The sequence below is a fragment of the Lottia gigantea genome (assembly GCF_000327385.1).
Source record: "Lottia gigantea unplaced genomic scaffold LOTGIsca_16, whole genome shotgun sequence".
NCBI lineage: Eukaryota > Metazoa > Mollusca > Gastropoda > Lottiidae > Lottia > Lottia gigantea.
The window spans coordinates 2,325,012-2,350,471 of record NW_008707965.1 but is presented as its reverse complement, the minus strand read 5'-3'; the positions used below and the strand labels follow the sequence as shown (position 1 = coordinate 2,350,471).

General features: G+C 35.2%; 3 protein-coding genes across 3 annotated transcripts in view; all 3 read left to right on the top strand.

Moving 5' to 3' along the window:
- The first annotated feature begins 1,051 nt into the window (after positions 1–1,051).
- On the top strand, positions 1,052–3,919 carry LOTGIDRAFT_203638 (hypothetical protein). Its single transcript, XM_009051005.1, has 4 exons — positions 1,052–1,258; positions 1,781–2,039; positions 2,311–2,391; positions 2,945–3,919. Exons 1-4 carry the CDS (start codon positions 1,056–1,058, stop codon positions 3,077–3,079), a joined length of 678 nt encoding a protein of 225 aa, XP_009049253.1. The 5' UTR covers positions 1,052–1,055; the 3' UTR covers positions 3,080–3,919.
- Positions 3,920–4,654: 735 nt separating this feature from the next.
- LOTGIDRAFT_158293 (hypothetical protein) lies at positions 4,655–10,293 on the top strand (the record flags this gene model as incomplete). The annotated part of the gene is made up of 7 exons (XM_009051004.1): positions 4,655–4,688; positions 6,850–6,984; positions 7,346–8,038; positions 8,690–8,764; positions 9,002–9,052; positions 9,499–9,616; positions 10,068–10,293. 7 exons carry the CDS (start codon positions 4,655–4,657, stop codon positions 10,291–10,293), a joined length of 1,332 nt encoding a protein of 443 aa, XP_009049252.1.
- A 9,943-nt stretch (positions 10,294–20,236) lies between these two features.
- LOTGIDRAFT_158292 (hypothetical protein) overlaps positions 20,237–25,460 on the top strand; it is a gene marked incomplete at both ends in the record, with an annotated part of 23,388 nt that continues 18,164 nt past the window's right edge. The window contains one exon of the mRNA XM_009051003.1: positions 20,237–20,566. Within this exon, the coding sequence (XP_009049251.1) occupies positions 20,237–20,566 (330 nt within the window). The remainder of the gene's footprint in view (positions 20,567–25,460) is intronic.

The following is a 25,460-nucleotide window of genomic DNA, read 5'->3' as shown; positions in this document are numbered from 1 at the left end:
AATAGGCTATATGTAAACACAAGACATTTTTTGACAACATTTCAACCATCAAGGATCCTTAACTGTGAAACTACATTGTTATACTTTTAAAATAGAGTTGTTCCCTTCTTTTCTTTCTTATCAGAGGAAGGATAGGGCCTAGACTAGGCTACTAGGCAACTGTTGTAGTGCAAATCTAAAATTACTTTGCGAACTTTGAATTGTTGAACATATTAGATATTAGATATTTTACAAAGAAAAAAGCCAAAAATATTTGGCATTTCAATTGATACTTAGAGATATGTGGTCTATTCAATGTGACGTAAAAATTTTTTATCAAGGCAAGAATTTTAGTATATTTTTTCACAGATTGCCCTCCATAAACTGAAACTTTGGGTTATTTTGTGCAGAGTTAACCTGCATAAACTACGTAAAAAAAAAACAGCATTAAGAAAAAATTGCATGGTTTTGTGAGACTTAAGCGCCTTAATGAACGCAATACATGACCTTTAAGTTTGTTATACTGGTGATATCTTACAAACTAACCTTCTACCCGTCTCCGCAAAGTGGCTAAATTATGGGCAGCTATCTTCAGCAAAATTGACAAGCCTACACTTTGAATTATTTTGATCAATGAAGCTATCCAATTCATTTTTCAGAAAATATGTGATGTTAAACTTAATGATAACTGCATGTAATTTCATTAGTTTGCTCTTTGGGTTAATCAATAATCAATTACATGTCAGTGATGATTAGGAGTTAACAGTAGTCTGATTATTTCGTAAAAAGAGTAGTTTCCCTTGATATGAATGCCAGTTCACTTTGTCTTTGATAGACATTACAACAAATCAAAACTGCTAGTATATATATATATATATATTTATAGTATATGTAATCATACAAACATACAAATTTAAAAATGAATTCATATTCATATAAAAGTTTTATAGTAATGAATTTTGGAATTTAAATTATCTTAAATTTTTCTCTAGTCTAAAATACACGTCATCATTTATTGTATAGACACAATCACTAGCTTGGATAGAACGACCTGGACCAATAGTGAAAAAATAAACATGGAGGACACGAGTAGCATTTTCTGCATCTTTTTAATCTTTTTATGCCTACAAATATGTGTGAAAGGCCAAGAAGCTTTAGAATTAAAATCTACAAACAGTTTTACAATTGAAGGAAGAGTTGAAGTGTTTTCTAACGGTAAAAATTGGCTCCCAAACACACGAATCTTGGTGGACGGCGGAGAGTATATTGGTTTTCTCAGGTAAGAGGACATGAAAACGATGTCCGTATGGAGTTTGGTGGATGATGATTTTGCTCGTCTTATCTGATGCATCCAAATTATTTTCACGACCAGTTGGCAATCAGTTTTAAAAAAAAACATAAACTTACATTAGTTCAACAAATCTGGCCTACCCAGTTTCTCAAATGTCATATTGATTCGATGCTGATGGGGTATTAGGACAGAATTGGGTTTAGGTTCAGACATATAATGGTAATTTTCGAGTTACTCGAGCCAATTTTACAAATCTATTCAAAGCTATTCATTATTGAGTCGATAAGCAAGATATGGCTGATTATTCTGAAGTGTCTCTGTTCCCCACTCAGTACCACAATACAGTAAAGGGGTAACTTTGTAAGTTAAGCCATCCCCTGGACTGGAGTTTGGTACCGTATATGCTTCATAATGTGCCATAGACACATTGGTTTTCTCTCCTTTTCAATTTCCATTCTAAGTGGGTTCATTCTAATGGATTATCTTTTATTCTTTTCTTTTATTTTCCAGGTCTGACGGCAGCTTCACAATAAATGGTGTCCCTTCAGGTTCATTTGTGGTGGAAGTAGTCAATCCATCATTTTTATTTGAGCCAGCCAGAGTTGACATAACATCTAAAGGCAAAATACGAGCCAGAAAAGTGAATTATTTACAACCGAGTGTAGTGAAAGTTTCACCATATCCTTTAGAGTTTAGAGAACGAGGCAAGGCCAACTATTTCCAGGCTCGAGAACAATGGAGAATCACAGATTTCTTGTTCAATCCTATGGTGAGTTAGAATTGCTAATGATTTGATAGTTTAGAAGTCTTATTAGAATTATCAGCGTTTGAAAGTTAAAATCTATTCTTATGACTCTGTCGTATGTAGAAATACATACACTAATATAGAAATAGAAAGTGAAATTCCTAGTTTAAAGTATTTTTGGAATTTTGCGATTTTCGTACATTTCTAGTACTTCTGATGACTATATATATATATTCAAGACCCAAATCAACCCCTAGTTTTTCTTTGAAATTTACTAATTTATGTTTTCTTACAGGTTTTAACTATGGTGTTGCCACTTTTATTAATTATGGTTTTACCTAAATTATTAAACACAGCTGACCCTGATACACAAAAGGTAGATTTATATCTCTTATATTACCATTATATAATACCGTCGTTAGCTGATTGTTTGTTTTAGAGTGTCTATACATCTAATTAAATGGGCTATAATGCTTTTTGACAACATATTAGTTTGGACACTAATTGTGAATCATTATCCAAAGTTTCATTTTCTAAGCTGTTAGCTTTTAGTTCTAATGTTATTGTGATATACCAACCGAACAGCTTCACCTGTTGCCACTCTAAAACTTGATGTGTCAACTCTAGCAATTTCAGAGAATTCACATAGTTAGAATGTTCCTTTTCCTGGTTGTTATATTTGATAATAAATAAAGCAAGTACTAATGATTTCAACTACAAAACAAAACCCAAAATCAAAACAACATCTTGGCGAAACATTGGTATGCTAGCAGTTAACTTTTCACATGAGGAAGTATATCAATCATAAATGAGGTAGTTTTCCGTAATGAAAAGTGGTATCAGGTGTCTAGAAGAGTGAGCCTACCCTTTTTTGTAAAATATATAGGAAAAAATGTTGATTTTTAATTATGAATCTTTTGTTTTTCCAGGAAGTGCAATCTCAAATGAATGCTTTAAATTCCAAACAAAATATGCCTGATGTATCAGAAATGTTTACCAATTTATTTTCTGGGGGCCAGAAAAAACCAGTGAAGGCAAAACCAAGTGCGAAACAAAAAAGATAACTTGAGAATAAAAATATAGAATAACTTATAAGCATGTAATAACTGTACAATTTTGTAAATATTGTAAGATTTTAATATAATTTGTCATTCATAATTCATTTTATAGTCCATCTTGTTTATAACATTAATGTTTCAGTCTAATTCTATTGGAGATGGGATACCTTCTTATTCTTACTAGGACATGTCATCTTTACTATGTCAAGCTATTATGAACTTTGTCTTATTCCTTGACTTCATTATTCACCTTTCTTGTATCACGGAATGCAGCGATTTGATTTGAATTTACATCAGTCAGAAAGACTGTAAACATGATTGGCTGTATTCACTGGCGTACGAACCAATCAAATAGCTACTTAACGTGATACATGAAAGGTGGCTTTGTAGCTACGGTAAAAGTGAAGATGGAAAACTCTGTAAGATCAACAGTTAATCATTATCATGCCTTGATATAATTTGACCAGTAACATACAAATACCCCTTATTTCACAAATGAGCTCTTCCAATCATACATTTATAGTATCATATTGATAGAAAGTATGCATGTTTTAGAAGAGTTCAATGGAAACTTGAGGGGTGTAAAATAGTCGGGGATCCTTATTCTTCAAATCACGTCTACTAAGTTTTTTATATTACTTGGTCGATTCTTTTGTGTTTATTTACATTACCTGTAATAAAAATGAAAACTTGAAAATCAAATGTTTAATTAAAAAAAAATCATTGATGTCTAACTCAGTGGGAATGTATTTCTGTATAATTTTTTAATTCATGTTGTATCTATACCTAAGTCAGCTATGTTTTGTTTTTAAATTCATTTGACAATAAAATGTACAAGACCAAGGTATTTTAATTCTTACCATCTTCTATTTTATTTGGTACAAACTGTTCATCACTTTATATTGTATGTCAGAAACCTGCCAAATAAACCAAGTACATGTACTTACGATCCCAACCGCAAAACGAAATCCAAAATAAGATATTGGCAAATATTGGTATCAGCTAATGAACTTGTCACACGAGGACGTATATAAATCACAAGTGAAAGAGTAAGGGTTGGTTTAAGAATTAAGATCCCGACCAAGAAACTGCAGCAACTAACTAATCGGAAGTGAAATATGGTGTTTGGATGGGAAATGGTGATTTTTAACGTTGATTATGAGTTAGGAATTTATACAAAGCCATAACTTGAGGCCCAGATGAGATCTTCTATATGACGAGTTGTGAGCCTACATCTGAAATAGTGCTGGCACAATATATCGGTGAATCGATACACCACGATACGTGTATCGTATCGAATATTCGTGTATCGATACTTGCCGATATCAGGAATTCCATACGAACTCTAGACGTCATCTAAATACATAACAAGTTGAAATGTAGCAACAGTAAACCTATTGACATAAACTACCAGTAAAATTATTATCTGAAAATATACAGTAATAAAAAATCATTGAAACTTGGAAAATAAAACACTACTCTTTGCTTATTGCCACTACTCTTTGCTTATTGCCCCATATCGTGATACGTATCGTATCGTAGCCATTGTATTGCGACCTTAAGTCGAGATAGAGATTCAAAATGGCTGTGAACTACGTTCGTGTGTTTTTTCCATGTAAGAACCATACGTAGTTTCGTATGTAGACAAGGCCCTGATTGCGAAACAATCGGAAGGCTATATCAAAATCTGGCGTCATGTCCCAAAACAAGACGATTTTAGTTCATGCGTACTGTATCGCGTACACTTGAAAATTAAAGTGCTTGTATGAGAGAACAAAACAAGCTAAAAATTTCCAAAGGAGAAAAAATATCTTGTTATCCATTGTTGTTTTCAATGCTGTGGAATTCAGCTGGTTTGCCCTTACATTTGAAGGGTTTCGATGTAATTAAAATTACATTACAATTTCATATCTTTTTGTTTTCCTGATATTTTTTTCGTTTACATTGTAATTTTAGAATTCCATCGAAGGCCCGTCACGATGACTTTATTCTGAACAAATCAAAGCGTGTCATGTAGAACCGTTTCGTGATAAAATAAGAAAGTGGGATATCGAAAAGTTGAGCAATATGATTTGGTAGAAAACTATTTAGATAACAATGTAGTCTAAAATATCAGAAAACGAAAAAGATACAAAGTTGAAGTCTAATTCTAATTAGATTGCCTTGAAAATACAATCCTTTCTAGTATACTATGCCTTTAAATACCGAATTCGGATATAACGTAATTTCACCAAGAAACAAACGGACAAGATGATGGGTAGGGTTATTGAATTAAGGATATCTTTGTTTACTGAACATCACGTGATCCATTGTCATAATGGTACCAAATAACACAAAATAAACACCAAAATCATAATATCAACAAATTTCAGATTCGATTTCAAAATGGGGGATTATTTTAAATATTATAATATTAACAACAAATAAATACCATAACAACCAAAATAAACAACATGGTATCATTTTTATCGTATCATCCGTCATTATACTCACCACCTGAGGTAGAACATCAACGGATCAGAATTTTTAGTAAGATTAAAGCAATAAAAAACAATTGAAATCAAAATTTAACTAATTGCAAACGTTTGGCATCGAATTCATTTTGCAATTTTTTTTTACAATATAATTAGTTATAGAGGAAGATTATAATTATTTTGTTAAGATCAAAAATAAAATCAAGTTTTTTTTCTTATCATAAAAGGATATAGAAAGTAGAGATTAATTGGTGTATTTTAACGGTAAACTGAAGCTCATCATCTGAACTATGTCTTCATCAGGTAAATATATCATTCCAATATTGTTTTAATTTAATCTCATATGAAAAGTTCATTAGATGCTACCAATGTCTCGCCATTATATTTTTCGGGATTCGTTTTGCGGCTCGGATCGTTAGTACTTGGTTTATTTATCTTTAGCTTGAAAATGATCTGAAAAATGTACACATTTTCTAAAACCGCAGTATGCTACTGTGACTTTATTGCATATTATTATTCTATACAAATTATATATCCATAGAATATTTAATCTAATCTACACATATTGCTTGCAAATATGATCTGAAAAATATGCCGAATTGAGAAAATCCACAGTTAATTACTGTCAGACAAAAATCTCATAACTAGGTTAGACATTCGGGCAATCTCAGATATTTCGCCCCCATAGGACGTAAACCTGTCTCCGCCACTCAGTCATTACTTTATGGCTTGCATAAAATGTATAAAATGCAGCGATTCGTGTCTTATAGAAAAGCCGATGTCTGTCAAACTTACGTATCAGGAATAAGACAAAAGCGCTATTAAAATTTTAGCAAGTTGATATGTCCAGGAAAATAAATATCCTTCAAATTCTAGGTCAAAAACTGCTTGTTTCATCTTTAACTTGGTAGCCATCTTGAAAAATTGCGGCAATGTTGGGATGATATTTACACTATTAAGTTCTGTTGGTCTGAATACACACAGTTTGATATTAACATTACTCAAATATTTTGTTTCCTTGACATTTTAGGCGGAGAGCATCTTGTTTCTCCTTAAACTAGGTGGCCATCTTGAAAAATGGCAGCCATTTTTTTTTTTACCTGGATAGCGACCTTTTCGGAAAGATCCTGAGGAACCTCTGCACTAAATTTGGTGCAGGTATCACGAAGTGAGAGATTTTATCGAATATTGATTTTTATTTTAAATGCAATTGTTTTCATATACAGCGTTATTGTTGACAAATCCGAGACAACCGTAAGACAAAAAAAACCTTACCTTTATGTGATCATTTTTTTTCTGTAGCGGCAGCCCTGGTTGAGACGGGAGGGACCCCAGTGAAACAAGCCGGATGCTCATTGTTAGTTAAAATCATCATTGGAATAACAGTCAGTACCGTAATCGTAGCCGGTGCCGCATCAGCTGGTTACTTTCTCACTGGTAAGTCATAGCTATAATTAGCTATTCGTATCTACTATTTTCTTCTGTGTATATAATTCCACACAATACACCGCACCAGCCACCGTACATCTATTCGCACCTTAAAAGAGTATAGTAGGTTAATGCTACTGTCCTTGCCATATTTCCCCCATTGTGTTGTCCGTATTTATTAGCCCAAAGAGATGGACGCATATCTTTATTTCGTTACAAGAGGGACATTAATCATGAATATTAACATTAAAAGTGTAATTTGAATATAGAAAAGCAATTGCAATTTGGACCCTGGAAGAAGCATAAATTTTTATTTAGTTTAAATTTTTTAGTCAAATATTTTTGCACTGAGACACTATTAATTTTTCAGTTGATACAAATACTAAAAATGTTAAAGGAAACATTCAACTAAATTCATCCACAACTGAGCCATTCTCGGGACAAACCACAACTGACATCACAGACCAGCCGGCATCTGGACAAACTACCAATGAAGCTACTATCGACCATACTACACAAATATCCAATAGTCGAAACACAGACTCGAATCTTGGCGAACAAACCACAGGTGCAGGTCAACCCGGACAAACAACGGGTGCAGGCCAACCCGGACAAACAACGGATATAGGCCAACCAGGACAATCCACGGGAGCAGGCCAACCCGGACAAACTACAGGCGCTGGCCTAGCCGGACAAACTACAGGTGTTAGCCAACCCGGACAAACTACAGGCGATAACCTACCGGGACAAACCACAGGCGCTGGCCAACCCGGACAAACTACAGGTGCAGGCCAACCCGGACAAACTACAGGTGCTAATATAGTTGGGCAAAATTCAGGACAGACCAACGAGGTTCTGAATACCGGAATAACTAACCCACCACCGTCAGTGAACAGCTCCCAAACATCGGGTCAAATAGGAAATGCCTCAACACCATTAAGTGGCAGCACGACTTCTTCATCTGATAATATCACTGGTGGAACTTCTCCGAACCTTGGAGCCTCAACAACCACTCCACCAACGACCGTCCGTACAACTCCAACTGGTCCAGTCTGCCCTGATGGTAAGTTGGTTTGTCACAATGATATTTTCAATCGTTTCACTCCCAATATACACAGTTCCCTGAAGTCTTCTTGCTAAGAGTTCCAGAGCAAATTAACCGTTTTGCAAACAAATAACATTAATAAAATGAAATTCTAAGAAATATCGTTATGGGATTGATTAGAACTGTTATTTTTTAGTCTCCCTTTAGCTTTTCACCGATCACCCGAAGCGAATGCTCAAATCGATTACTACGATTAATATTACATGAATGTTCTCTCCTTCATCAAGGTACTATGACATCCATCTACTATAATATGGAGTTAGTAATACTTTGACATTGTAAAGATGCCTATGTTGCGGCGACTTGACTAGATGACAAAGAGTCTGTGGACTTAACTGGGTTGGTGCCCCTCCTCGGAATTGTTTTTTAACATATGTTCTCGTGCATTCCGAGAATCTAACCGCAAGTCTGTTTAATGCAAGCTTTCAGATACTTTCTTTGGTAAAAGAAAAAAAAAATTGCTTCTGGTGTTGAAGACCTGCGGACTTATTTCAACCAGTGCCTATAGTAGTTGAGCCATTGTCATGGTGCAGAAAGAGAGTCTTGCACATGTTCAGGCCATATCAATTACCATACCTGTTTAGAACTGCATGTTTCTCGTATTTCCAGGCTATGTTAGAACGGTGATATTTTCTGAATATCGTGGTAACTCTGTCAATCTCTGGCTGCGGGGAGCTGATATCCGTATGTATGCATTCTTATACTCAACAACATAAATTTTTTTTCGTTCAGAATCAAATTATGATATCAAAAAGTTAATCCAATCAATATATCTTTATCACACATGCCGTCCTTTCGGTTTTCCTCCCAGATGGCTTTGAGTCATTGAAAATTCAGTTGTTTGCAGATCTTGCTAGTGGCAAGGTGCAGACTGAACTGTAATAATTTTAACAAGTTTGACACGGTCTATGTGCATTTCAGCTCTCATCCATTTACAGTCAGCTGATTCCGGCTACAATAGATTTGCTCGAGGTAAGCTTTAGATGGATGGAATTTTACGGTCTATAATTCTGGTCCGGATTTAACAGTGTGATTTCCAATATTTCCATCAGTGGGTACAGTCACGTAATAAGACTTCTTTGGAGGGACAAGTAATATTTCCGAAGGGACAATGGTTCATGGCGGAATTGGTCGTCTGTCTTTTGCTAGGCTGGGGCATTTCCCCCTTGACCTGCCTCTGTTCCCCCTCCCACCCCTGTATTAATTGGTCAGAGTGGGGGCTCAATTTTAGTGGGTTAGATTGTCTATCAATGTTATTGATGATTTAAAGGGACAGTAAGTACAATTTTTATTATTAAATATCCTCCATTTAGAGCAATTTTCCAACTTACTGAACGTTATGCCGTGAAAGCAATTTTCTGTAGCATGTTTCAGACAAAGACAGGTACATTTGTTTTCCCGTTGTCTTCGCATTATAGGTGATACTAAGTTGGATTGGACTGGGAAAGAAGCTGGCCAAGTTGCCGAAGCAAAGGGAACTCCAACTACAAGAACTACAAATGAATTGACATCACCATCATATCACCCTCTTAATACGTAAGTAGCAAATGAAATGAAATCGAGTTTTAAATCTTACGTCTCTGGGCCCTATTCCACACAATATATTACGGTAAGACTTTGTCGTAAGTGTAGAATATTGAGAAAAACCATATTTACGATATTGAATGTTTTTCGGTGGACCCTGTACCTGATTGGTAGAATGAAATCGGAGAGTGATCGAGTGTGAGAAATAATGGAAATTGGAATTGTAGACCGTGACGGTAAAGAACCAAACACAAAACACAAAGAATACAATTCAAAGTTAACGAATTACTGATGAAATATTTACTAACTTATAATTCATTTAATTCCTCGTGTAAAAAGTTCATTTGCTGCCGCCAATGTTTCGCCAATATGTTTGGATTTCGGGTTTTGATTTGCTGTTATGATCGTTAGAACTTGGTTTATTTTTTAATGATAATCATAGCTGTTTTTCTTTTCCTTTAAGATTTGGCACTGATTATTGGATAACAGATGCCTGCCTTGATTGTACCGGGACAGGAAATAACCGCTTCCAATTAAAAATGTTTTCCTTCGATTGGGAAAATGTGAACGGTGGTGACAGCAATTGTTTCAATGGCGGCAACCACTATGCCATGTGTGGAAAAATAAATGTTTTTAAGTATGGTATAACAAGTTGCCAGATAAATGACTTTCCAAACCAAAATGCTTAGGACCCATTCTCTCTATAGGTCGGTTTGTATGCAGCTAAGCGAAGGTGAAACAATCCTTTTTATATAGGGTTGAGGGAGATTTGGGAGGGGGTATATTTCAGTAGCAGTTCCGGCAAACCACTGATGTCTTCCAGGTCTCATAACACAGAAAAGTAGAATCTTGCTCAGGCATCCGCCTTCTCTCATTAATTTAATATACGAAGGCTTAAAGCTCTCCTAGCTCTATAGAAAAGAAATCACAATGCCGCCCATTTTCCCTTCTTCACAATGTCAAGATATTACGAATTCCGTCTTATACCTTGACATCATAAGGCACTTTTCTTGTGTAACGGAAGTTTTTTTTAACAGCGATTGGATTGGATTGGATTGTATGTTATGGAAAACAGCGAATCATAACACTCGACTAGTTACCGACACAACCAAAGTCATTCTTACAGTCTTTGTGTCGATGGCTCTGATTGGCTGTAATTTACTAGCGTTTAATCCAATAAAATCACTGCATTTATCAATTTATCAAAATTATCTGTGATACAAGAAAAGTGCCTAGAGGTATATATATGTATATATTAGGGTTCGTTATACCTTGACATCGTGAAGATGCTTATTTGCTTGGCGGAGTGTAAACCTAGCTAGCGTAGTGTAAACCGACCTTTAATGTGTAAATATACCAGTGTTTTTGTCTGTTATTGTCGATCATTGTTTACCAATAATTCATAACGATTGTGAGAATATTTATGATTAAAACAGGCCGCAGGGCCACAAATCATTCTCATGCTCAGCTCAGCTTTTACTCAATTTTGTAATGTACCACGCAACATGAAAAGGTCAAATTTACAGTCTGATTAAAATTAGACCCAACTTTCGTTTGCTTTTTATTAGTTTTTATTTTTAGTTTAGCCACTTCACAGTCGGTTCTAACGACCCGAGTCTTGAACATTTATTAAATTAACTTTTGACCTAAGTAGATGACGTTTGCTTTAATCTATCAAATTTAATTGGGTCAATTCGGAAGTAATACTCCCTTGTCGTTTAAGTAGTTTTGAATGCCATTTCCCACTCCCAATTGTTCAGGAGGTAACGAATACGGCACATTAGCCATGAATTCAAAATGTTGATGGACCAGTTTTGGATTTTACCTTTGTCGAAATCAAAATATTTCAGTGATGAACAATATTTATTTTTCATCAATTGATAATATCTCTTTATGTATACCGCAACATTGTCCCTGTAACCAAAGACTTCCTCAGAGGCAAGTAATATATCCGGGGGTGGGGAATTTTTCTAATGAAAGCAACAGGCCATCTATATTAGGAGTTTAAAGTTTTAATTGAAATAAGCAGTCAAACTAACAACAATTGCCCGCGTAACCACCGCTGCACCATCTTTTGCCATATCTTCTACACAGTGCCTTTGTTCTTTGTATCGACTCGTTTTTCTCTCGTCTCAACTCTACTCGAATGTTGCTGTATCTTTTGGATCGAAGGAACATATTGGCTTGGTGCTGATCCAGGAATGCATCTGAAAAACCCCGAATAATTGAGAATTAGAAGAGTTAAAGGGATTATAAAGGGGGTTTTAAAACTTTTTATGTGTATCGAAGACATTGTTGTAAGCACCAATGTGTACCATTTTTACCAACCACATCTGTGGTGCCCGTAATTTCACTAAAATTTCAATATCACAAGGGGGCTTATATATAATATAAGCAGATTTTGCAATACTGACGTCATCAAATACTTAGTTTAAGTGGAATTGCAGGAATCAACGACGTCTGACTGAAAATAAAAATGGTGCAATTAGATGCTAACAATGTCCGCGATACATACTAAGCTTAAAAAACCGCTTTAGAATCCCTTTAAACCACAGCAGAAGTCATATTGATTGCTGAAGTGGTATTGAGGGCCAATCTTTAGGGTGAATTTTAAATAAGTCCCGACTAGGTATAAAATATATATATATATATAAATATATAAGAATATATAAAAACTTGAACATTTGACTTTTGCTTTCGAAAAATACATCACTAAATGAATTACAGAGAAGAAGTATTAGTCCCTATATTGAAAAACCAAAAACATAAAAAAATCCACCCTGACCAGTAGCGTATTTATCTCAAGCCATCTGAAATATGTGAGCTTCTGGAGGCTTCTGACAGCCAACAGACCCCTGACTTCAACGGTCTTAGACTCTTTAGTCCCCTCCTCGGGCATTTTATAGATACGCCCCTGTTGTGTTCCGACCTACATTAATGACAGGGGCAACTGAGTTGAAAATCCGAATGTATTACCTCGACTTACGACTAGAAACAAGTATTTAACTCACTGAGCCATCGCGGCTCCCGTAACCTATGTAAAAAAAAAACACATACCTTCGAGTCTCTGATCATCAGCAAACACACACCCGACTACCATCAATCCTGTAGTGGACAAAAATAAAACATTTTTACCGTTGAAATAGTATTCTATTAAATATAGCGATGTAGAAGTATTGAAACAGAACCTGAAACATGTTGTTATCGTGTCCAAACAAATACTATTTGTCGAACCTCAATAGGGACACAGGCTGAAATAGGTCAGTTGTCTGAAGATCTCATAGCGAGAAACCAGCTGACATCTGTGGAAGTATCTATCAGAGGCTGGAATAGAGACAGATGTTTCGGTCTAGGTCGAACTGTACAGTGAAAAGTTCAGTGCATAATAATAATTGAAATGTCGACTTACCAAGTAGAAGGAACAAGACAACTCGTGACATCTTGTTAATATTTACTGTTGTAGATATTGTACTGATGAAGTTCGACTCCTGTCTGTTATTTATATTAGAGTGATGACATAATTACCAAACTATTTCTTCACCGTATCCTCGCCATACAAATGATGATATCCTATATCAAAATAACTACGCTAAACACAGTTCGTATGCAATTAAAATTATTTCCTCAGGATCATGCGTTTATTCATGCAGTTCGGGTGCAACTTGATAGAACAGATAGATCAAGACCATCTACTTCAGCGCACCAGTTTTTTTTTCAAAATTACATAATATGTAGAACACCGTTAGAGACATTGTAGGTTTGTAGGCTGTTACTTGCCTTGAGAACACATGCATGCAGTTCGTGATCAAAAGATACTTGACTTGAGCACATCTACACGTCTAAAATCAACCCGCCTGAGCGCAGATCGCGTGAAATACGTCAGATCAAGATTAATTACGTCGAAATTACAGAATCCATTATGTTCTTAAGCTATCTTCGTTTTAACATCAGGTCTCAAATTATTTTAAGGACGGTAAAAATGAAATGAAATAAATGGAGTTTTACGTCATACTTTTCTGCGCCATTTGGGCTAATAAAGACGGCTAACCCAATGCAGGGTGCAATGAGGGAAATTTTGCCAAGACAGCAGTATTAGCCTGCTCTTTTTCGATTTCCAACCTGTCGGACGGGAGAAGGGGATGAGCATGTCGAGGGTATATGACAGATAAAACCATCACAACTTTGTCCGAAAAGTTTGTTTACCCCAACTCACATTGAGCGAAACTACCTTGCGAATTGCCTTCTGAGTGTAAAATATATAACTATGGTTCCGTTAATCATAATAATAGTACTGAGTGTTGGTCACAAAACTGCAGCTGAAAAGAAGGAAGTAAAACTCCATTTCATTTAAACATTTGGTACAATGGATGGTGAAGATACCGCCTACAAACCGGATGTAAATACACGAAAATTTCTCATATTCAATATCATACTGCGTTTAAAACGGGAACCGGAACAAAATCAGGCATCAAAACAGGAACCGTTGATACTTTGATTTAATTAAGATAGGTCAAAAACATTGTAGTCACGTTCGCACAGAAACTGAATGTAATGTTCAGATTTTCCGCCCTGTGGTTGTCACGTTTATATATTCTTCTCATTAATACACTGCTATAGCCTAAATAATGATAATAATAACAATAATTGGAATTTTCTGATTCTCGGTAAATTAATGGCCTGATTTATGTCCTACGTCCACAGGGTCTAGTTCAGTGGCTCTCAACCTTTTTCAGACTTCACACCCCTGAAGCACCCCTGGGACTTTCACACACCCAAAAATTTGTTTCCTGCACGTGATGATGTGGGCTGCTCTCTCAATTCCAAATACATTCTTCTCCTACACCAGTTGGCCACACCCCTGATACCCTAGTCCCACACCCCCAAGGGTAAAAACACCCCAGGTTGAGAACCGAGGGTCTGGTTGAACCAAGTCCACGGGTTAGGCTATAATCAAACTAAGTAACCAGTAATATATAAATGAGTGAAATAGCATTAACTACAGATTGGAAATCTTTGAAATTGAGGCATAAAAATGACTTGCTAATTGATTTCAGAATGTAAGAGAGCATATCTTAAAACATATTTGTTATGTGCCTTTTTAGACTAATGAAATGAATTTTCTAAAGGGATCGTATTTCCCATTAGGAATTTATGTTTGTTTTTAAATGAATGTGTTCATAGGAGCGGAGACAATCGTTATTGTTTTTGCGATGAATTGGTGCAAAATAGAATATATAAAAACAGAGAACATCAATATCTCGGATATTAAGAAAACTAACTCAGATTAAAGGTATTGTACAGAAGTTTCTACATTTTTTAAGGTGTATCGGGAAAACTTGATAGCATCAATTTGCCTTCTAATTTTATATCAGACGCCTGTGGTTCCTGTGTTTGATGACGTCATTAATCGAGAAGACCTATATGACTGTGATAAAGCATATTTTACTATTAGTGACGTCATTAAACACTTAGTTTTAGTAGAATTGCAGGACCCACAAACGTCTGATTGAAAATATGAATGATGCAATTCGATACACATATAAAATTTAGAAAACCTCTTAACAATTCCTTTAATCTGAATTAGTTAACTTAATATTGAGATGTTGATGTTCTCTAGTTTTTTATCCATTCAATTCATCGCAAAAACAAAAACTATTGTCTCCGCTCCTATTGACACGTTCAGTAAAATAATATCTATTTCTCAGTCGTCAATTCCCTAATGATAATAATTGCGTAATCGATTTGTCAAGCAATGTTTTTATACTGGTTATTTTTCTCCATTTTTTTTTGAAACGCCTTTAGTAAAATTTAAAAATAGTATTTCAAGTTATTACTTTAATTGAATTCTATGCAAGACACAAGGGAGTCTTTTGTATATGTACAATAACGTATCATATAAATGATCTCTTATTATTAAATCCTAAAAGAAACGTATCCACTGCAGACCTGTAGCTATTAGGGAGAGGGTGGTTATTAGGGCCTAAGAAAAATTTGCCCCCCAACCCTGAAAAATTTAGATATCTAAAATGACTTGTTGAGTCACATAGAATCTGTTATCAAATAGCTTTCGTCGTGTTAGTCGGTGAAACATATAACCCTATGAAGGATCAGCTTTGTCAGAAAAATAAAATTGCTTTGATCTAGATCTAATAAAGCCTTGAGCCTAATTTTTCTCTAATTTTCATTATTATTATTGTTATTGTTATTATTATTATTATTATTATTATTATTATTATTATAAGCTGGAACCATTATCAAGCCGTCAGGAAACTCAATCAACTCTATATGGAATATCTTATAACCAATGAATAATGTATATGACACTCCATGCTATATTTTTTGGTATTGTCCCACTAAGATCAATTATTCTCTATAGACTTTTTACTTGAACTGGAATAACTTGATACAAACATTCTATAGATTGTTACGAGAATTTTTAAAAGTTCGATGTGCACAAGGGAAACTGATAGCATTCTAACTTTCAATCAGACGCCTGTGGATCTTGCAATTCTAATTAAATTAGGCGTTTTATGACATCACCATCGCAAATGTACTAATATATCAATAGTAGTTTTTTGATAGAGATGTCATAAGCAGGGGTTTACTGGAAAATACCTTAGGGGGTGAATCGGAACCCTCATTGCCGAAGCCCCTTGAGGCCAGGAGACTGGGAGCTACCATATGCTTAAATACGCCAGTGCGTGCAGCATTTTGAATCCCAGTAATTATGAGCGACCTTGATCACTGACAGAAAGTACCCTGAGATGAGATACTAAGTCGGCACCAGTGGGAGTTCATTTGCCCTCTTCCCCTAGTATAGATGGTTTGCACCCCCAATTGTACCCCCGTTTTATTTTAAGCAAATTTAAAAAAGAAATTCAAAGAGTATAATTTTTATGCGTTTTTGTCACCAAATATGTCTCAGAATGCACCAAAACAATTCAATTTTTCAACAATTTTCGTTGGAGAACAGTGTTGCCCAAAAAAAAAACCTGATAATCTGATATTAAAGTGCCGGATTTATAGCAAGGCCTCTATGAACTCTTGGTATTTGCTTGAAGTCAGGTCTTTCTGGATTTCTTTGCTTTCAATGGCTAGTAATGTCACTTTTCATTACACCTTTAATTGCCGGCAGGAGAATGGTGCTCAGTCTGGGAGAGAGATCAATATATATCTGGTCCCGCTTGACCAATATCAAACAATGCTTTTGTTACTCTCAATTCTCTTGTCAATCGAGACTATAAATAAAATATGACAAATTAATCGCGATTTTATGGTCTGTCAAACATTTGACATGGGGCATGAAAACAGGAAATCATCATCCTAAGCATCATCCCGATCCTCATCCTCATCATCATCACCATCGACATCATCATCATCATCACCACCATTATCATTATCGTTATCGTCATCTTTATCATCATCTTTATCGTTATCTTTATCGTTATCTTTATCCTTATCATTATCATTATCATTTTCCTTATCCTTATACTTATCGTCATCATTATCCTTATCATTATCGTCATCATTATCCTTATCATTATCGTCATCATTATCCTTATCATTATCGTCATCATTATCCTTATCATAATCGTCATCATTATTCTTATCATTATCGTCATCATCATCCTTATCCTTATCGTCATCCTTATTCTTATCATTATCGTCATCATTATCGTCATCATTATCCTTATCATTCTCGTCATCATTATCCTTATCATTATCGTCATCATTATCCTTATCATTATCGTCATCATTATCCTTATCATTATCGTCATCATTATCCTTATCGTCATCCTTATCCTTATCGTCATCCTTATTCTTATCATTATCGTCATCATTGCCGTCATCTTTATCATTATCTTTATCCTTATCATTATCATTATCATTATTATTTTCCTTATCCTTATACTTATCGTCATCATTATCCTTATCCTTATACTTATCGTCATCCTTAGCCTTATCATTATCGTCATCCTTAGCCTTATCATTAACATCATCATCCTTATCATTATTATCAAATTATCATTATCATTAACTTTGTTTATTCTAATGGTAATTGTTTTGTTTACATGTATTCAATATCTTGCCAGATGGCACGTTGTTTAAAATAGTATGGGGTGGGTGTATTATACGCAATATCTAAAATAATAAGTATTGTTTGAAAGACAAAAAAAGTTTTCGCATTTACCACTCTTAGTTTACCTTCACAAGCACAAAATATCATTGGTTAGTTTTGGGTTGCGTTTGTCCCGAATCATAATGTATTTCCAAAGTATTTATATTGTTAATGAAATTTCAGCACCTCCTTTGAAGAGATTATAAGCTTTTTAAGCGTATCGGGGACACTGATAGCATCTAATTTTACACCGTTCCAATGTTAAGTCAGGTGTCTGTGGTTTTTGCATTTCCACTAAAACTAAGCGTTTTAAGCAATAGCGTACAAAGTGGGAGGACTTTAGGCCTTCGTCTCTAAAAAAAAAGTGTTTGATGACGTCACACATCGCAAAATTTACGATTAGTGACGTCTTCAAACACTTAGTTTTAGTAGATTTGGATTAAACCACAGACATCTCGTTGACAATTGGAATGATGCAAATTGATGCTTTCAGTGTCCACAATACACATAATCTCTTTTGAAAATCTCTTTACTATCCCTTCATGACTAATAACGGCTATACGCTACATTCATTCGTATTGTGGAATGGATACAAAAGTTACAATTAAAGTTGAATGGATTTAACGATAGTGACATCATAATCTGGACAAATTTTGTGCAATTTCATAAAACCGCAGACACTAAACGAAAAATTGTAGTTGACAAATGTTGAAATGATTTTTTCTACAAAGGCTAGAAAACCTCTGAGGATCCCCATTAAAGGCACTGACTATATGCACCCCATTAATAAGGTATAAATAAATAATATTTTTTCTTTGATAGATTTGATTGTTATAGAGAAGGTTATTGAAGCGAGATTATTTGTTTCTAAGTAGATCAGATATATAGAGGAATTTCTTTGTCCATATCACAGTCTAATCACAGACGAGAAACAGGGTGTGCTCTTATGATGTTTTTTTGTCAGTATTTGGACTTGGGTGTTTTGTAGACTTTTACAAACTTGTACTTGTAGAGTTAGGAAATAGGAATAACATTTCCATGCTGAGTTGAAATTCCAAGACTCAGAAGTGTGATTAACTGTGAATATTTACAAGATTAAACGGACTGATTCGCTATATGTTTGACCAATGCCTTAGTTTCGGGATCGGGAATTTTAAGTAAGTGTTCACAGCTTCACGTCGAGATATGAGCCTCCATGTGTTTTTTAGTGACACCAATCGTTAGGACCAATTAGATCCTAATTGGAGTGGAATTGCAGGAATCACAGACGTGTAATTGGAAATTGGATCGGTGCAAATTACTGCTATCAGTGTAACTTACTTTTTTTTTCTTCAAAAAATCCCTTTAACGTTTACAGTAGTTAACAAGCTCAATGACATTAGAATGAGAATGGATGTATGAAATATGCAGCATACAGACGTTTGTTAATTATGATACAAATCCAACTTACAGAAACAAACAAAGACATGAAAGAAAATATCAATCAACCAGACTGGTTAAAATGTAAACAACCAGACTTCTAAGTAACTTTGCTTTTGTTGTAACCTTTATGAGACAAATTATGGAATTTTGTTTGTTTGCTGGGAAAGAGAAAATCTAACAAGGCGTGGGCTCATTGTGCTGCTATATATCAAGGATTCGTTCGCTTGAAAATATAAAACACAAACTGTTATATGCACATTATGATTGCAATGTAAATTGTTGAAACGTTGTGTACAATAAAATCAAGAAGTAGTTAACCGTACAAACTGATGATTACAATGTAAGTTGTTGAAACGCTGTGTACAATAAAACCCTGGAGTAGATTATCATGTAAACCGATGATAACAATGTAAATTGTTGAAACGTTGTGTTAATTAAAACTTCGGATAAAAATACCATATAAACTGATGATGTAAACTGGTGAAACATTGTGTACAATAAAACTCAGGAGAAGTTTACCATATAAACTGATGATTGCAATGTAAATTGTTGAAACGTTGTGTTAATTAAAACTTCGGATAAATATACCATATAAACTGATGATGTAAACTGGTGAAACATTGTGTACAATAAAACTCAGGAGTTGTTTACCATATAAACTGATGATTGGAATGTAAATTGTTGAAACGTTGTGTAATTTCCATACAGTTTGATAAAAGACAGTAAAAACAGAAACATTTTAGTTCGGATTAAAACGGATAGAAAGTGAGAGTTTATGATGATAAATTGTGTCCATCATGAAACAAATAGAAATAGTGTGTTAAGAATTGGTAAATGATTTGGGGTCCAGACTGAAACCGCAGAAATAGACTGAGCAGAAAAAGTTTCAGTGTCATAGAGAAACAGATATTGGTGTTTATATTGTGATATACTCAAGGATCATAATGTTCTTCAACAACGCTACTCTAGTTCGTGTTATTTTCATGATTATTGTGATAATGAATACACTTACCAGCAGAATAATCAAACTGCCTCAAAATAGCGACAGGACTTTTACAGAATTCCATAACGTACAGTATCAGAACAGTAAAATGATCTGGATTAAAGGTGGAAATGATGGAGTTATCGGACTTTTTAATGAAACCCACCCTAACAATTTTGTGTATGAAATAATTATAGGGGGCGGGGGAAACACGTGGACTGGAGCAAAATCGAAAGCTGGATTTAAAGCTATAACTAACGATAACAACTTTATGTTAGAGCCGGAACGGTTTAAAGCATTCTGGTTGACATGGAGTGAGGCGTCACTAGACGTTGTGTTTGGAGTCGGAAATCAGATCGGTAGTGGACAGACAATCCGATTCAATAGAGATCCAACATTTACATTGAAATATCTAGCTCTTTATGACGGATTTGTTCCGGTATCCTATATACTGGAGCTGCAGTGTAGCAATGAAAACATACCCTAAATCACAGCCATTTAAGATTCCTGCATAAGTTTGCACACTGTTTCCAAACTTGTAGGACTGAAGATGGGAAATGCTGTGTGACTCTCAGCTATTGTGCAAAGTGAAATTTAAATAGAGACCTGTTCTGAATCACTTTAGTTTATGATGAATGAGGAGGGGGGGGGGGGGGGGAAGTTAAAAATTCGAAACATCCTGTAGTAATAGACCGAAGGCAAAAGATGAAACATAAAATTTTAAAATACTTTATTATGATGATAAGGTAGAATAATAAATCTTAGACCAAACGTTCGTTTCGTTTTTTATTCGCTTTTTTTAACGTGGCCACTAACTTTTAGTGGGATTATATAGCCTCTATCATCCAGGAATAGTCTGTATGTCAGAGACTATAGTGATAAAAACGATCCCCTCCTTCGCATTAAGAATCCAGAATTTATCATATATCGTGGTGAAGTGTCATCTTTACATCTCTGTATACATTGGAAAAGTGTTGAAGTAATACCAGCATCTTTGTAGATGAATGGTTTTGAATTGAGTTCGCTATTTTCAAAAGACAATGGTAGAATTGATTACTATAACGTATAAAATGGCAAGACATATACATAAAAAACAGTCAAAAGAATGCATTTCGATTCTTCCTACTATTTCAAAAATATTTGAAAAACATATATCTTTAAAAATAAGAAATTTTCTGAATAAGCATCACTTATTTAACACAAACCAGTCAGGCTTTAGAGACTATCATTCATGTACAACAGCATTAGTAAGGGTAACCGACTCTTGGTTAGAAGCCTTAGATCGAGGCGTCGTCTACCTTGACTTTAGTAAGGCTTTTGATCTTATTGATCACAGATTGCTATTAGAAAAACTCCAGTTATATAAGTTCCATTCAAATTCAATTCAACTGTTAAACTACTATAGACACAGCTTTATGGAACAACAATCACTGGTTAAAGTTTTATGCAACGTTTCGACGTGTTTCCCCCGTCCTCCTCTTATTGTACCTGTTAAAATTTAATGTAATGTATCAATAAACCATTTATCTCTTGTGTGTTCTTGATAATAAGCATTAATGTATATATAGTTTGCTCGTCACTTCTTCTCATTATGTGCCCGAGGACGGCGGGGGAAACACGTCGAAACGTTGCATAAAACAACCAGTGATTGTTGTTCCATAAAGCTGTGTCTATATATCGTACTCACAATTGCTAAATGCCATTCAAAGATTTTGTTAAACTACTATCTCAATAACCGTCAACATTAAATCCATTTAAAGGGTGGTTAAATATGGGGTCCCACGGGGATCTACACTTGGCCCCTTCTTTTTCTGATTTTCATAAACGATCTGCCACTTTTCACTAAAAATTCAACGCCAGAAAGTTTTGCAGATACGTCTTTCTGGTAAAAATTCGTGACAGTATTCAAAGATTATTGCAGGAAGATTTAGACATTATCAACCAATGGTGTTACAATAATGGTATGGTAATGAACATTAACAAATCAAAAAGCATGCTTATAAAAACTGAAAAAGAACGTGACAAAGTTTTGACTCTCTTCAAAATGTCTCTGAAGCAGTATTTCGAGGTGTAACATTAGATGATCACTTGGACTGTGGTAAACATAAAAATAAAATTTCCTCCTTTATATCATCTTACATATACCTTTTAAATAAAATAAAAATTAGCCTTGATTTAAACCAATGTATTTTATTTTACAATGCATACATTTGATCTAATTTAGATTATTGTAACATTGTATGGGGTAATGGTTCCAAAATAAACTTGCTTCTTTATTTAAACTTCAAAAACGCGCAGCGAGATGTATCCTTGACGCGAAATTCGATGCAAGATCGACTCCAAAATTAGTTGGCACTGTATGAAGCACAATAGTCAATTGAGAAAGATAATATCAAACATCTTGTATCATCTTTACATCTCTGTATACATTGGGAAAGTGTAGAAGTTGTAACAAACTCTGTGTAGAGTGGTTTTAAAAAGAGATTGCATTTATCTACAGGCCATGATACAAAAAAGCCACATCGAGAATCGTTGGCACACGCTTCTGAAAAATTTGGAGTGGGAATTTCATTGAATCTTTCATCGTCAAAAAGTTTCCCCTGTTCTTTATAATGACAACGTGTATAGTTTGGTACAGTACTCTATAGCTACAACGTTTATAGTTGGAGACAGTACTCTATAACGACATGTATAGTCGACCGACAATACTCTATAGCGACAACGTGTATAGTTTGGTACAGTACTCTATAGCGACAACGTTTATAGTCGGCCGACAATACTCTATAGCGACAACGTGTATAGTTGGGGACAGTACTTTATAATAACAACGTGTATAGTTGGGGACAGTACTCTATAGCTACAACGTGTATAGTTGGGGGGTACTCTATAGCGACTACGTGTATAGTTTGGTACAGTACTCTATAGCTACAACGTTTATAGTCGGCCGACAATACTCTATAGCGACAACGTGTATAGTTGGGGACAGTCCTTTATAATGACAACGTGTATAGTTGGGGACAGTACTCTATAGCGACAACGTGTATAGTTGGGAGGCACTCTATAGCGACAACGTGTATAGTTGGGAGGTACTCTATAGCGACAACGTGTGTAGTTGGAGACAGTACTCTATAATGACAACGAGTATAGTTTGGTACAGTACTCTATAGCGACAACGTGTATAGTTCGAGACAGTTCTCTATAGCGACAACGTGTATAGTTGGACGACAATACTTTATAATGACAACGTTTATAGATGGATACAGTACTCTATAGCGACAACGTTTATAGTTGGAGACAGTACTTTATAATGACAACGTTTATAGTTGGAGACAGTACTCTATAACGACAACATGTATAGTTGGGCGACAAAACTTGAAATAGTTGGGGAAAGTGCCCTCTATAGACATAACATGCATAGTTTGGACAGACAGTACTCTATCGCGACAACTTATACAATCATTCAATTCTTAAACCGACTTTCTTGCGTTACCTAACCACGTGATTAACTCTAATTGCGTACAATGAAATGATGTTTTAATCAACTTCCTTCTTAGAAAAAGTCACAATATTTAGTAGAAAGCAGTGAACAGGTACAGTCATTTTATAATTCTATTATTTTAGTCCAGTAATTTATAGTTTCAATAGACTGTTTTTATCTACCTTCACGAAACACTAAATTTGCAAGAGTATCATAATATGATGAGCTCATTTATAATCCTCGCTGGCATTTTGAAAGAAACTTTTGACCTCTTCCCCTCTGAAAAATTTAGACTTAAATGACTTGTTGAGTCACTATAGTTGAGCCCCCCCTTAAAAAAAATCCCCCCCCTCCCCTGAGACCCTGGGCTAACTACGGGCCTGTCCCTTACATGTTGTGATCTATTGTTACACTGTTAAATAAAGAACTACATGGATATATTTCTATAATGATTAACTTACAAAGATATTATGTCACTGTAACATTTATCAGGTTTTATACAATACAATACTATGTATTACATACACTCATTTGTTAGTCCAATAGACACAGGACCCCTTTCTCAAATAAATCTTACAATCAAGTTTTGTCGTAAGTATGGTATTTTCAATGTGAAATTCTACGCATGACAAATTCTTATTGTAAGGGCTGCTCATTTAGATCGCCATTTACGCGCATTTCGAGAATACGAATAAGAATATTTATCCTACCTATGAAACATGATCAATTATAAAGTTAATATTATATTGAAAGGCAAAAGAAACGTCACTTCTAAAAATACTGGAAAAAAATAACTGACACTCTGGCGCGTTCTTTAATCAGCTAATTTAGATTTAATATTCTACTGTTCCCTTTTGTTGCCTTAAAGTTCAGTTTACAGTTGTGTTTAAAATGTAGTGGTTTGCCCAAACGCTGTATGCGAAAAGGGAAATGGGACCCAGTTGCTGAAACGTCTCGTCAAAATTATGATGCACGTGAATATTATGGACGGTATGGGTATAAATGACAATCAAAACCGTCAGGCTTACATTCGTCATTTCGATTTATCAGCCATGCCAAGATTATCAGGAAATGAGAGACAACAAGCGATCAGAAGACTGCAAGCAGGACAGAGTGCATAGGTCGTTGCATTCAATATCAACGTCAGAACGATATATCGCTACAACACCACCAACGACCGTCCGCGTAATGGTCGTCCGAGAATTACAACACACAGACAAGATGATACGCCAACATCTGCAGAACCGATTACGAATGGCCACTGTAACAGCTTGGCAGACCATTGACAATGGTAACAGTGATCGTACTGTCAACATCTCCTGCCACCGTCCTGCTCGTTCTGTTCTTGAAATTCAATAACGTTTATTCATTTCGGTGGTCTACACTTAACTCTTACAAGAACACCACATACCATTAATCATTAATCATACAGGGAGACAACTCTTTTTACGTGTTATATATATATATATAGATCAAACCACAATTACATAGGGTGGCTCATTATACTAGTCATTTCGACCAATTGTCTATGTTTCGGAACGGTGTAGCGTTTGTAAAAGCAATTTTGTTTTCAGCTTTCAGAGCAGTTTGATGCTTGGCACTGTCGAACGACCAATGACAATACTTAAGCCTTGACTTGAGAGACTCAATTACAAACAGTTATGTTGCTATTGAAATAATTGAACACGGTACCTCGATGGTTTACAGATTAAAAGAAGAGATCAAAATCACCCACCGACCATAACTGTTCAGTATTACCAAACAAATGAAGCACTAACAGACTGAGTTCAATGTCCAGTGGCTCAACTACCATAGGGACTGGTTGAAGAAAGTCCACGGGCCCCTACACCGAAGG